Here is a 14,732-nt window from a genome sequence, read left to right on the forward strand (position 1 = left end):
GGATTTATTAAATATTTTACATTTGACTGTATTCAGTCAACTCCCTACTGGTTAAAATAAGATTATTCCCCCCCGCCCCCCCCAATGCTGTAGGTTGATGGAAGACTTCAGAAAATTTGCATTTCTAACGTTTTGTTGCCTTTTTTTTTTTTTCTGACAATTGAAGTAAAGAAAAACACTTCTATATTTCAAGGGGATTTAGACCTTCATTACTCAACTCCGTGAAATAATTCAAAATGTGTATCATATCCGTGTGACAGAGGACATAAAAACCAGTACACAACACATAAGAACTTTCAGAACAAACTTACCAATCTGTAACTGGTTCTGGCTTGCTTGGCTCCTCTAAAATGCTTGACACTAGCCCAAACATATCAGGGCCATTGCCAGAATAAGAAAGGTTTATCGGTGCCCTGAAAAAAACCAAAAAAGCCTAGGTAAAAAAAGTCTTTTTCTCCTAAACAAAACAGGTAAAAGGAAAAGTAAAGCATTAAACCTTTGATTTATTTTAGCAGCGTCTGCTAAGTGTTCTGAATTTCATGTATTCTCAGCACAATATATTTCATATACAGAAAACTCTCCCTGCATTCGTGAATTCTACAGCCTAAATGAAGTAGAACAATTTTCCTAACTTCTTGCTTCGACAGAGACTTCTCAAGCTGTTATGTGAAGAGACAGGAGCAGCAAAAGATTTTCCTCTCTTCTCAATCAACATAAGTATTTTATAGACATTTCCTCAAATCTTGACTGCCTTCTTTAGAGGGCAAATAGGATCAGTCTTCTCAAGATCTTGAGCATTCTAATTGATCTACTTCCATAATTCAAGAACTATTATTTTAATCTCAAAAAAAAATTTAAGTTATACTTAAATTGAGCCACTCCTTAATCCCTCCTTAGAAAAAAGTTGGTCACAACTGCATTAAATATTCATGATGAATACCAAAGGTTCAAGCATCACCACTCTCAACACAACCCCAAATTTTATCTTTTACTTCAGATGCAAAATGAGATCTTTACAGAGCTGTCTGTAATGATACCTAAATCTCTCTCAGAAGTTAATTAAAACATAACACTGTTAAGAGATCCTTGCCTCTAATATGCATTGGTTTGCATCAATAAATTTCACTCATCATCCTATTCTCATCCATCTGATTGTTTCAGTGTCCCTGAAGATCTCTCAGGCTTCCCTGGTGTCAGTTTATCCAAACAACTACATCTTCTGCTAATGCTGCCACATAACTACTCACGCTGATTTCACAATTTGATTAACAAAGACTATAAAACATGGGATAAACTATGAAGGCTGTCACCTTGTTAATCTCTTGCCACAATGAATATTAGCCACTTACACTTTACTACTATTTAAGTCAAAACCACATTTTGACTTCTAGCTACCTCTATTATTTACATCATGACCACTCAGCTTCCTCTGTAAGGAATCTGGCCTACATGATTTTGTTTAGAATATACATAAGTGCAAAGATTCTTGAAAATGTTTTATGAATATAGAACTGTAACTAATATTTGATAGCCTGATCTCTTCTGTGTCTCTGTCAGATGGTAATTTTTTTTTTTTTTACTTTTTTTTTTTAAATGAGACTGACTTACTGCCAATTTCTGCAACCAACTGGAGATCATAGATGAAAGCCTGCATCTACATGATTTTCAACAAGGGTGAGATCAGAGTCAATTTACAATGTGGCATGGAAATTAAAAATAAAATTAGTGGCCATTTTAGAACAGCAGACAGGGCAGCAGGAAGCTGGGTGGACTATAAAAGAAAAAAAGAAAAAAAAGACAAGAACAAGCACAGGACAGCAGTGAGTGTGTAAGTGCCCAAATAAATTTTACAGACTAGATGAAGGTGAGATGAAATGTTTAGCTTTTCCTTCTTTTTTTTTTTTTTTTAACCTTAAGCGCTAGTGTATATCTGCAGTCTCAGAATGGGTGTACAGATGGATTGCCAGTAACAAAGAGCACTTAGTTGTTTAATTCTTTGGATCACTTAAAAAAAAAAAAAAACAACACTAAACACAAAACCACCCTACCTTGCATTTATTACCTTGCAGTAACCTTAAGGCTGTTTTTAAGAAGACATTGTGTATTTTAATGAGTGGATTGGCACTCAGAGGTTAAACTTAGAACTTACAGCTAATACTGGGGGGCCCAGGACAGCTGGTCAGTATTCAAGGATCACCTTCTCCATGTCCAGGAGCAAAAAGAGGAAGGCAGGAAAGAATGCTAGGAGACCTGCCTGGATGAACAGGGAGCTCCTGGACACACTGTCACACAAAAAGAAACTTTATAAGGAGTGGAAGAAAGGGCAGCTAGAATGGGAGGCATATAAGGAAGCTGTCCAAAAGCAGCGAGAGACCTGGTGAGAAAAGCTAAAGCTCGGTTAGAATTAAACCTAGCCGAGGAGATCAAGGGAAACAACAAAAATTTCTGTAGGTACATTAATGGTAAGAAGAAGGCTAGGGAGGGTGTGGGCCCCCTCAGAAAGGAAACGGGGCAGCTGGTGACAAGTGATATGGAGAAGGCCGAGGTTCTCGATGACTTCTTTTCCTCAGTCTTCACTGGCAAGGGCTCCAGCCACACTCCCGGCGTCACAGAAGACAATGGCAGGGGCTGGAAAGAACTGCCCATCTTAAGTGAAGATGAGGTTCGTGACCATCTGATGAACCTGAAAGTAAACAAGTCCATGGGACCTGACTGGATACACCCACGGGTACTGAAGGAACTGGCGGATGAGGTTGCTAAACCGCTTTCTATTATATTCCAAAAGTCACGGCAGTCTGGTGAAGTCCCCACCGACTGGAAAAGGGGAAACATAATCCCCATTTTCAAAAAGGGAAAGAAGGAGGAACCAGGGAACTACAGGCCAGTCAGTCTCACCTCTGTGCCTGGTAAGATTATGGAGCAGATCCTCCTGGAGGCACTGCTGAGGCAGAAGAATAACGAAGAGGTGATTGGGTCCAATCAACACTGCTTCACCAAGGGCAAATCGTGCCTGACAAACCTAGTGGCCTTCTATGAGAAGGTCACAACATCAATAGACAAGGGGAGAGCAACTGACGTCATTTACCTGGACCCGAGCAAAGCCTTTGACACTGTCCCACATCACATCCTGGTCTCCAAGAGGATAAAATATGGGTTTGATGGACTGACAATTCAGTGGATAAAGAACTGGCTTGACGGCCACACCCAAAGAGTGGCTGTCAATGGGCCCATGTCCAAGTGAAGGCCAGTGACAAGTGGAGTCCCTCAAGGATCAGTACTGGGACCGGTCTTGTTTAACATCTTTGTCAGTGACATGGACAGTGGCATAGAGTGCACCCTCAGCAAGTTTGCCGACGACACCAAGCTGTGCGGGGCGGCTGACACACTGGAGGGAAGGGATGCCATCCAGAGGGACCTTGACAGGCTGGAGAGGTAGGCCCATGCCAACCTCATGAAGTTCAACAAGACCAAGTGCAAGGTCCTCCACCTGGGTCGTGGCAATCCCAAGCACTGATATGGGCTGGGCAGGGACTGGCTTGAGAGCAACCCTGAAGAAAAGGACTTGGGGGTGCTGGTGGAAGAGAGGCTCAACATGAGCCATCAGTGTGTACTAGCAGCCCAGAAAGCCATTCGTCTCCTGGGCTGCATCAGGAGAAGCGTGGCCAGCAGGTCGAGGGAGGTGATTCTCCCCCTCTACTCCACTCTCGTGAGACCCCACCTGGAGTACTGCGTCCAGTTCTGGAGCCCCTACCACAAGAAAGATATGGACGTGCTGGAACATGTCCAAAGAAAGGCCACAAGGATGATCAGAGGGCTGGAGCACCTCTCCTGTGAGGACAGACTGAGAGAGTTGGGGTTGTTCAGTCTGCAGAAAAGAAGGCTCTGAGGAGACCTTATAGTGGCCTACCAGTATCTTAAGGGGGCCTCCAAGAAAGCTGGGGAGGGACTTTTTAGGATGTTGGGTAATGGTAGGACTAGAGGGAATGGATTAAAACTAGAGATGGGTCGATTCAGAGTGGACAGGAAGAAGTTCTTCACCATGAGGGTGGTGCGACACTGGAACAGGTTGCCCAGGGAGGTGGTGGAAGCCCCATCTCTGGAAGTTTTTAAGGCCAGGCTGGACGGGGCTCTGAGCAACCTGATCTAGTGGGAGGTGTCCCTGTCCATGTCAGGGGGGTTGGAACTAGATGATCTTTAAGGTCCCTTCCAACCCTAACAATTCTATGATTCTATGAATTGTTACCTTTCAGCACCTTGTGAACCAGTGAACTACCATTTCTCCCCACAAACTTCCTCTTGTTAGGCAAGTGATAAAAAAATGCAATGAGATTGAAATTAGAAATGCTAACAGCATAATCATCGCTGTCAAAAGCTGCTGTGCCAGTCTGTACCAACCAATGCTGCCCCCACCAAAAGGTAATATTTTGTTGCCAGCACTTGGCATTAAGCTGGAAAGAAGAAAGTGGGAAGCCTAATATGAAATAATTATTTACGCATTTCTAAGGGTGGAATAGAAACACTACAATTTCAATTGCTGTACACAAGCTATAAAATTACCAACGTGAAGGAGAGGCCGAATTATTTCAGTGGGTATCCCCTAGTTTCTAGACTGTGAAATAATTATCCCCTGTTCCTTACAATCCTTGTACCATTTGTGATTTTATAGAAATCATTCCTCTGCAGAGCTGACTTATCAAAACCCAAGAGGAGTTTCATTCACCCTCCACTGACATGGAAGCTTTCAAACCCCTGTGCAGCCTCACTGCCCTTCTCTGTAACTTTAATAATTTTACTGCATTATTAAGACTAGATGATCAGAAATGCCTGCAATAGTCAAGAATTGGGCAGAGTGGCTTTTTGCAGGGGAATAAAAATCTTTCATAATTCAAGTAACACAGACCCTTTGCATTCATTCAGCATCCAAAACCACAGGTTTTTTTTAAATATATAAAATCAAACTTGAGTGCATTATATCAAGGGCACAATAAGACAGTAGGCTGGCGTATTTTCAAGAGTAGCTGTATGCATATCTGTGCTTTCAGCAGCAGAGGTACCACTTACACGCGACCTGTGTCTAACACTCTCTGCATTGTTCTTGTTCCAGGAAATATTCTACATTATCAAGCAGGGTCATTATGAGCTACAGTACTGAGGGATGGGAGGCACAGAAGGAGAGTGGCTTTTTTCTTTAAGGAGTTTTCAAATTACATACAGCAGTTTCCCATTTCCTTCCCTCAATGTAGTATTCTTTCCAAATTTTAAAATGTTTTCACATCTATACACACACATCTATACACACACATCTATACACACACATCTATACACACACATCTATACACAGACAGACCCCCTACCTTCCCCCCACCTCAATCTCTATAATAACTTTTATACAGTAAAGAAAAATTTTGAGTTTCTAGTTATCCCATAAATTCTTCCAAAAAGATCCAGAATCCCATTTACTCTGCTCCATAACAATTTCAGCGTTCCAGAACAGTACCCTAAGATTTTACCAAGAATGCTCATACCGTTTCTTTGTGCAGTCTTGAAAAGAAGCTTTTGAGCCAATATCCTCTCCACATGCCGACCAGTCACTATACAGACGGGAAGATTCCAGCGGAGGTGGCGTACTAGTAATGGCTCCTAATAACGGGGAAAATAATTGAGTGTCCATTTTTTGTTTCTTGCTATTTACCTATGTTGAAAAGAGAAGGAAACGTATTTAACATTAGATGTTTATATAAATAAGCAGTAAAGGCAATAAAGCAAGCCTTCTTTTTATATCTTGAGTTAAATAATTTTTCAGGAAAATCAAGTGCAGCTATGACAAAAGGATACAGTCTAAAACTTGTTCCCTCTCCTGCCTTAAAGCAGTCCAAATCTGACAAATGTATGCATCTTCTAAAAATAAATAAGTAAATAATAAAACTTACTTACTATAGAATAATAGGAATTCTCTACACATTGTAGGTGTTTGCGTGTCACGTTCACAAGCTCAGAATCTTCTAGTCTATATGACTGGAAATGCACATGTCACAGGCATACACATCCCTTCTGAGAAAACAAAGGGAAGAGCTATTATCCTTGCTATAGCCCTGCAAACATAAAATATTCCAACAGAGCGCCCATGGTAAGCAAGGAGGGACATTTGTAAACTTCACAGAGTAAAATCTGGGTAAGATCAGTGATCTGTCCTTAAGTATTGGTCCAGAAAAGACTATTATAGATAAATTATTTATTCAAAGAATAAATAATAGGAGATCCAGGTAACATAGCGAACTGTACCTCACGAGGTATCTCAACCAGGAATTACTACAACAGAATCTGTGATTGATAAAGGTTTAAGTAGAATATCAGAAAACTACTTGGAGTTGGAAGGGACTACTTGGGGTCATGTGGCCTAATGCCCTGCTCAGAGCAGACCCCATTTGATCAGGCTGACAGAAACTTGCCCAGATGACTTCTGAGATCCCACCACTTCCTCTCTGGGCAAATTTTTCTAATATCTCACTGCTGTCCTAGTTTAAAAAAAAAAAAAAGTCTTAAAATAGTCTGTACTACCTTCTCTACAACCTCCCGTAAGGCAGCTGCACACATCTGTAAGATCTTCCCTTTCTCTTCTCCAGGCTGATCAGACCCAGCTCTCTCAGCCTCTTCTTGGGCATCCTGTTCTCCAGCCCACAACCATTTTGGGAGCCTCTGTAGGACTCACTCCAGTACCCCTCTTGCACTGGGAGCCCCAAACTGAACACAGTATCCAGTTGTGGTCTCACAAGGGCAAAACAGAGAGGATCATAACTGCGCTCACCCCTCTGGCTACACTAAGACAGCCCAGTATAAGGGTGGCCTTCTCTGCTGCACACTGTTGATTAACGTCCAGCTTGACCACCAGGACTCTCAATCCTTGTTGATTAACTTTTGCAAGTTCTGACTCCAGGAGGAAAACCTCAAGCTTTCTTAAAAAAACAAAACCAAAAACTTTTATGACAGAGAACTGAACTAGCTGCCCTTTAATTCTCCTAAGTAACGGCATTCACTCAAGATGGAGTACTTGTGGTTCTGAAAATAATATTTGGGAGACTCAAAGGAAAAAAAAAGAAAACCAGCCTGAACCCAGAAAACCCAAAACCAACAAAAAAAAAAAAAGGAAAATAAAAATCCAAAAACCCAGATGTATCAATAGTTGCAAGAGGCCATGGAATTGGATACAGACTGGAGCTGACTGTAGCATCCCACCCTGTGCTTTACACCTTCCTGAGGAGGCCAGTAACTAACAAAATTGCCCTAAGGAGAACACTTAGCAGCCTCTGTACCCATCCAATTCTAGAAGCATTTCTCAGTAAACTGAGGCTCTTATAAGCACAAAGAAAAATACCACTGCATCAGTTGAAAAGAATCTATTGAGGGGATTTCCTATTTCAAGATATATTTCATTGAAGATGCTGCCTTTCAGGTTCTTTGAGTAATTCAACCCATCTCCCTGAAACAACTTCTGAATTTGTTTGTGTTCTTGGCAAAAAAAAAAAGTCAGTAGGCCAACTCAAAAAAAATATTTTTTTTTTTTGGCAGGGAGGACAAAAAAAAAAAAAGGAATTGCTTCCTTACAAATACTAATATATTTCATCTTCAGCTCTCAAAGAGCATATTAAGAGTTGCCACCCCACTGACTATTAATATATGGATAGCAATGCCTGGGAGATTGGAAAGAAATTGCAGATTAAATGACAGGAAGTTCCAATATATTTACACTTAACTAAGATCACTTCTGAGGGCATGAGACAACCTGGAGATAGTTTGACGATCCCCAGCTTCTCTTGGATGTGTCAGTGACAAAGGTTTTCAACAAAAGCAGCAGGTTAAAAAGAGATGATGTTGTGCATGTCACTCCTCTAGCAAAGCCCTCCTGCTAAGCAAGTTTGTCCATCTTTCCAAGTCTCCCATTACAGACAGAAGGGCCCAGTGTTAGGACATTAACGAACTGGAATTTGCAGAGGTGCTGTTGGCAGGTGTCCTGTGTGTACAACCTGGAGGCAGGAAGAGTTCCCAGCCTACTGCAGAAAAACAGTGCAATTAGCTTACTCTAAGACCCTAACATGCTGAACTGTGGATACCTGGCTGCTAAGGATGGAAAACAAGAGGGTTTTTTAGAACTATGAGGATAAAAGTAACTTCTGTCACATTGTTCTTTGTAAATACAGCTGGGATAGGTACAAAAAGCCAGCTAAAGAAAGCTCTTTCATCAGGATGGTCAAACTAGCCTTGGATCCAACAAATGGAACCATTTGCTAAATCCTTATTCAATAACTGCAGAAAGATCTCAACCATGTACTTATAAAATTCCCGAAAAGGCTAAAAAACACAAAATGAAAGGAACAAATGGTGCTGCAGTGATGACTGATCCTCACACTTAAAAACATTTAAGCTGATCTACAAAACTTCCATTTTATTGCTTCTGAGATAAAAATTGCATTGTCACTAGGAAGCATATTGCCAACTCTGTGAGACTGGTGCTTCCTATTGGACAAATACCTCTGAAGCCCTGAACAATCCAATAGAAAACAGAGGGTTTAAGGGAAATTTACACTGTCTGAACACAGCCTTATGCATTCAGTCTGTCTAGAGTCACATTAAAAGTTTTTTGTAGGTAGAGCTTTTTAAAAGTTTTATCTAAATAAGCTAAAAGAACAAAACTTCAATGTTGATCATTTCACTATCTCATGTCTCATCCTTTTAAAAAAAGAAAACACTGTTAATTTAATTTTTCTCTCTTCCCTCTTTTCTCAAAGTAGAACAGTAAAATTTTGCTTACTACAAATCCTCAGCTAGAATTTGGGTTAGTGAAAGCTGTCACAGACTCGGAAGGTCTCCCTTCCTGGGTCTTGTCTGAAAAGGTAGTAAAGTATTACTTGGCCAAGTGTGCTTCTACCAGGAGCAGAACAGAACAACCCTTTAGTGAACTGCTCCAATAAAAAATAAAATTTTACACTAAGGGCTTATCACTTCCAATAAACTTGTCTTACCCATCCAAACATACCCTTATTTAATAACAGAGTTACTATAACCCTATAAAGGCTAGACACATAATCTGTAACATTCCATACAAACACACTGTCAATATCTATATCGTTAAATAAGAGACAAGAACAACTAAGTGGCAGAGCAGTGCTCATGTGATAGAAGTAAATGCTTACTCTGCAGAAGAGAAGGAGAGTGATATCCAAATTGTCTGCTACAAATGACTCCTGAACCACACGTAGAGTATCCTCTAGGAAAGCAGTAGCTGACCAAGGCCAGAATTTTAGCAGCAATCTAGCAGTATCAACAAGCACACGCCAATGCCCAGGCCCTGCTCTTGTTTAGCTTACGAGGAGGCAACACAGAGATAAATTATGCTCCTTGGCTAGAGTATAAAACACGTTTCCATCGATTAAAAATAGGATCTGTAACTAATGGATTTATCTTTTCTTTTCAGAGCCATTAATCACTGCTAATGAAAGTTGTGCAGGACAATGTGACTAAAGATCAGTAGAAGAGGTACTTTATGTACCCTGGATACAGCCTCGTCACTCAGCACTTACAAAACAATGGAGTCTGTCATTCTACCTAGTTAAACAGAATTAAAAAAAAAAATTAGAAACTCTTGTCTGTGCTTTACATATGAACTACTAACAAGTTACAGCAAAAAAGTGAAAGGGATAAAACAGTGTATTTTCTCCTACAGTTTGCTTTAGTTTCAAAATTCTTCACTGAATTTTAGATAGTCATAACCTCTGTAACTGGCTTTGGAAAGAAAGGACTGCCTGCAGAGGCACAAACGTGTTTTGCTCAGAACTCCAACCTTAAAAATCAGTGAATGAAATACTGTCTCAAAAAAAAAAAATTAAAAAAAACTCAAATGACAACTCCTACAGTCTCCCATAGGGCTTTTACTTCATTCTTTACACCCTGCAAATCATGGGAAAGCCACTGCTTTCACTAAATTTCCTCTCAAAACAATAAAAAAATTACCACATCTAAAACCTAGATACATTATCTCTTTCTTTTTTCCTTTCAAAGCATAACAAGACACAGCTTCTGTTCTTTCCTGTAAAATAGAAATGTGCATTGACTAAACTCTCTCCCTGCGTACAAAACTGAAGACACTTTTTTCCAAGACATCTAACACTGTTATTAAGTCACACCTTATCTTCAAATGAGCTCAGAGGGCTTTTAACTTCTGCAAGAAGCTCATCACAACTGAGGTATTTACCAAAAACATTCACTATTTCCAAAAGCCTCAAGCAGTTCCTTGTATTTAGAAGCTCTTTCAACGTTTCTTTTATTTGAGGAGAAATAAACGAGTAGAACTTCATCGGTATAATGTTAACATTTCAACCGTAAATATATATGAAACTAAATAGTATCAAAGCTATTAGGCATTGATATTGTTATGGTATCTGTGACATGAGTTCTGTGCACACTGACTTGTTTTGCGACCCAGCTCCTTTGTGCTTCTGCTTCGACCAGGCTGTGTGCTAAGGATTTGCTGTTATTACGTAGATGGCTTCACTGCTCCAGCAGCGAGGGCAAAGACCTTGAGGAAGGCTGTTACTCCCTCACTCTTACTGCTGTCCTCCCATCCCCCCAACCAAGTGCCAAACTAGCACAGCTGCCAGGCACGTAGAGACAGATGAAAGCTACAGATCACAGTTAAGGACTTGATAAACAGTAAATTGTATTGGGAACAGAGAATCCTGCATGGCAGAGATCTCGGAACAGCTGAGGTTGGAAGGGACCTTTGGAGTCAAGGCCCCTGCTCAGAGCAGGCTGCTCAGGACCACGTGTGGTCAGTCCTGAGCACTGCCATGGATGGAGAGAAGACACACAGAAGTGCCAGTGTGCCCCCACTGTGCCCCCATACACAGACACAAGACAAATTTTCCACAGAGAGAGGTTTCTGCCTTACCACCACAGCTTGAGATGGGCAGCTAGGAGACAAGAGATCTGTGACCTTCCAAAAATCCTTCGTCCAAAGATTTAACAGCACTGTGAATACAGCGGACGACTCTAATATTACTACTTATTACTGGAAATGTTTTGTTTCATGTACTATCCAGCTAAGTACTGGAAACAATTCCAGACTGTCACCATCTATTCTGAGATGGTAATAGCTGCTGACAGAGCAGTGAAGGCCCCTCAAGCAGACTGGCAGGAGTTTTAGGGACTTTCACAGAGACCACTACATTACGCCAATTGTATAAAACATTTGCAGTGACATTATGTATATCTGGGGTACCTTGCTGAACTATAGCATTAGAGGACACAGGCTAAAAAAATTCAATAGGGTTTCACTGTCCTCCTGTTCGGAGGTGAGAACAGTCTGCAGCTTATATCAGAGTAACAATTCTCTGAAAAGATATAAGCTAAAAAATAATGTAATCAGAGCTAAATATTTGCTTCTTTATATAATTAGAAAAAATTACTTTAATTCACATAAAGTCCCATCCGACAGGAAGTTCTTGATTTGCCAAAAAGCATTTGAGCTAAATTAGGTAACGGCCTTTTTACAGTCAGTTATCCTAAAACTGCAGGAACTCACTGCTACAGAGCATTGCTCGCAGATGCTTTTTATAAATATCTATCACAACAACAGTAAATGATAGCACTGCACGGTGTTATTACTTCTATACTGAATGTATTCTTCTCTGATTTCTTGGCAGGATAAACATTTCCTGTTTATTTCTTGTTTTTCTTGGCAAGATAAAACAAACAAAAAAAAAGTACTGTTTTGTTTTTTTTACTTAAGGCTTCTAATAACTCCTGCCTACAGCCATCTTAATCTATAGCTCACTGAAACAGGTTAACCCATTCAGGATGCACTGATATGAATTCTCTGAAACCAGTGGGTAAAATAAATAAATAAATAAATAAATCAGAATTTGATAAATTGTCCTCTTGGACTACCTGGGAAACTAACTAGCAGAAGTTAACAGGTGATGAGGATGTGTCAAAAACTAAAACCAGGGGATTAAATAGGTCAGTTATTCCGATATCTCTTAATATCAGGGACAAAACCATAAGAATGGCAGATTACTGGAGACTTCCTTCTGAATCCCAATTTTGTATCATCAAAAAGGCTTGTTGCTGCAGCAAAGGGAAACGTTCCTTTTCATCAGTCAAAAAATTAAGATTTTCTTTTGCTGAGAAAAAGGAATCAATTCTGTCAGACATCTCATAGACACTTAAGTCAATATCATATAAAAAAGAACCGCTTAAGGTGGGGCAGAGCGGGAGAAGTACATTTATGAGCTGCTTGTTCAATATATGGGTTGTGTAGCCCACTTACAATTAAGAACACTCATGGGCTACTGGGCTATTTCTTTTGTTTAAACACTAGCATGTAAATACAATTATTGAATACAACAAAAAAAAAATTTTGACCATGGTAACTTCCAGCAGTTGTTCCTCAGAAGACTTTATGGTAAGTCTCACAAACACCCTTGACAAGAGGCACTCAAACCCAGACTGAATAAGGAACTGCTGACTTCCATGAATAGAGGATCACTCTTCTGGACTGACACAAAGTAATAGTGAAAGCTGCTCCATCTGTAATGTAGAATTCTCTTCAGGTGCTGAGGGGTTTTTTTGTTATGTGGTTATTCAATATATTTAGTTAGAAAAACCAACATACCATACAAGTATTTATTTCTGTTTACTATTCAAGTTCACTTTTTGGACTCACCTGTGACTCATAATTACCAGGGGCGGCACTTTGTTTGACCATGTCCTTGTTATAAGGATACAAGTTCTCTTCCCTGAAGTATGCAGCATTGCTGTGCAAGCAGAAATTTAGATTCCTATGGACAGACTTAGCCTATTTAAAAACAATTAAAAAAGAAAAAAGAAAAAAGGTAATAATTACCAGGTCTGTTAAAGTTGTATTTATTATGCATGAAACTCATTTCTAGCTAGCCCTCATTGCTCCTCCCACCATCTCTCCACATCAAACCACCCACAACTCCTCCAGTACCACCTATGTCTCACATTCGCAGAACAATGGCAACGTTGCTTTACTGCTGTGAGAGGCCACATGACAGAACAGCTCAGCAGATATGAGAGCTGCTGACCACGGGTCACGTGGAGTCCCAGAATGGGTAAACCAGCTGCGCTGAGCTGCACCTAAGATCATGCAGGCAGAGGCAGCTTGACAGACAAGACTCCTCTCTTCAGCTTTATCCTGTCACATAGATACATCACACAGGTCCACATCTACGACGCCAGTATGTAAGCTCACCCCATGATTCTGCTCACCAGCACACGTCTGCCACAGAACTGAACATCCATCCCTGTCAAATGACAGGACAAACAATCCTCAACTACCTGGGACTGCACCCATGTAAGGGCTCCACTCCATCTTCAGACTCGTAGCTTCTCTCAACGGCAAAGGCAAGGTTGGCTCCTGCCACACATTGCTATCCAAAACCAGGAGTCATAAAAGCATGTTCCCATGAAAGCCCAAAGTATAACATGCTGATTCTGAAATCCATTCCTATGCTCTCTGCACATCCATTCACACATTACAGTATAACCTCCTATACTTCCCTTATTGAAAAGGGGATTATCAAGATGCCACTGCCTACTGACATGCCTGCACTTTGCACGCGTGCCATTTCTCCAACTTCAGATGTCTGCACTACATGACACAGCAAAAGCCTGTGCATTACACAAATATAAGGCTTCATCTTCACTGACACAAAGCCCTAATTGGTGGAAGAAATGAATGGGGGAAGGGCTGCTTTTACAATTAAGATAAACCAAGATAAAGTGTGCAACAATATTATGATAAATTCTTAAAACTTAAAGCACTTGCTCTTCTCCTAAAGTAATAAGACTGTGTCAGACAATACCCACATCCAACTGTGGCTGACCTACTCTGACCTGCTGAAGGACAGAACTAAGGATTTACCTATCCTGATGTCCAATCTGAAGTCTGCTACAATGATTTGTTCAACCCACAGTCAAGTCCTTGCTCTTCTCTTTTCCCAGGGCCTGCTGGAAACAGGCTACAAGCTGGATAAATGAGTTCATCCATTTCTGACAGTCACTTGTGACGGGTTTCCTATAGTGTTTCCATCACCATGCAGCAGAGAAACATGCTCAGACTGACAGGAAAGTCTGCAGCCAGGAATGGGTTGCAGAACAGTTCCATGAAATGTCCATGTAGATGTGTCGACGCTTCTGGGAAGTGCTGAGCTTGCTGCTCTTGCGCCAGTTGGTCTTCAGTGCATGTACAATACACCAGCTGTATTGCAAGGGAAGAGCTGCAGCAACACATCCCTTGACACTACAGAAAGCTCTGTGGCCCACACAGATGGAAGATTAGGCTCCTTGTATTTAAGCTAAATTAGTGGGCTCTGCAATGAAATGACTCAGGTGCACACAATTGCTCCTAGGTGCTAATTTTATTACCCACAGTCTCCTTTCAGAAGGGATGACTAGTGATGTCTTTATACCTCCCATGATGATTTGTTCAGTCAATATGTGTCTAAGCTGCTAACCTTTACTGATCCGTTAACTATTTGTGTGATTTATTAGCTGCTGTTCTGTCAAAGCAGACTTAATGAAACCCATTAATGATTTGGCTAATCACTACCTCTGTGACACAGTGTAACTATTCGGAACTTTAAAAGTGGGTTTCACAAAGCATTAATTGATATCTGAAACCCCAATCAACAATCCATTTATATCTCAAAATA

General features: G+C 40.6%; 1 protein-coding gene across 7 annotated transcripts in view; it reads right to left on the reverse strand.

Annotated features, from left to right (window-relative positions):
* The window catches only part of LOC128906000 (meiosis-specific coiled-coil domain-containing protein MEIOC-like), a 36,359-nt gene that overhangs the window by 14,217 nt on the left and 7,410 nt on the right, over positions 1 to 14,732 (reverse strand). For 3 of the 7 annotated variants that reach the window (XM_054192766.1, XM_054192765.1, XM_054192764.1), the window contains exons 2-4: positions 12,719 to 12,850; positions 5,526 to 5,692; positions 312 to 413 (exon numbers count right to left, since the gene is read on the reverse strand). In XM_054192766.1, coding sequence (XP_054048741.1) covers positions 312 to 413; positions 5,526 to 5,692; positions 12,719 to 12,760 — 311 coding nt within the window. In that variant the 5' untranslated portion in view covers positions 12,761 to 12,850. Of the gene's footprint in view, positions 1 to 311; positions 414 to 5,525; positions 5,693 to 5,934; positions 6,052 to 10,942; positions 11,190 to 12,718; positions 12,851 to 14,732 lie in introns of those variants that run through there. The other 4 variants (XM_054192767.1, XM_054192768.1, XM_054192769.1 and 1 more) reach the window with 4 other exon arrangements.

The sequence above is a fragment of the Rissa tridactyla genome, chromosome 2 (genome assembly GCF_028500815.1).
Source record: "Rissa tridactyla isolate bRisTri1 chromosome 2, bRisTri1.patW.cur.20221130, whole genome shotgun sequence".
NCBI classification, from domain to species: domain Eukaryota; kingdom Metazoa; phylum Chordata; class Aves; order Charadriiformes; family Laridae; genus Rissa; species Rissa tridactyla.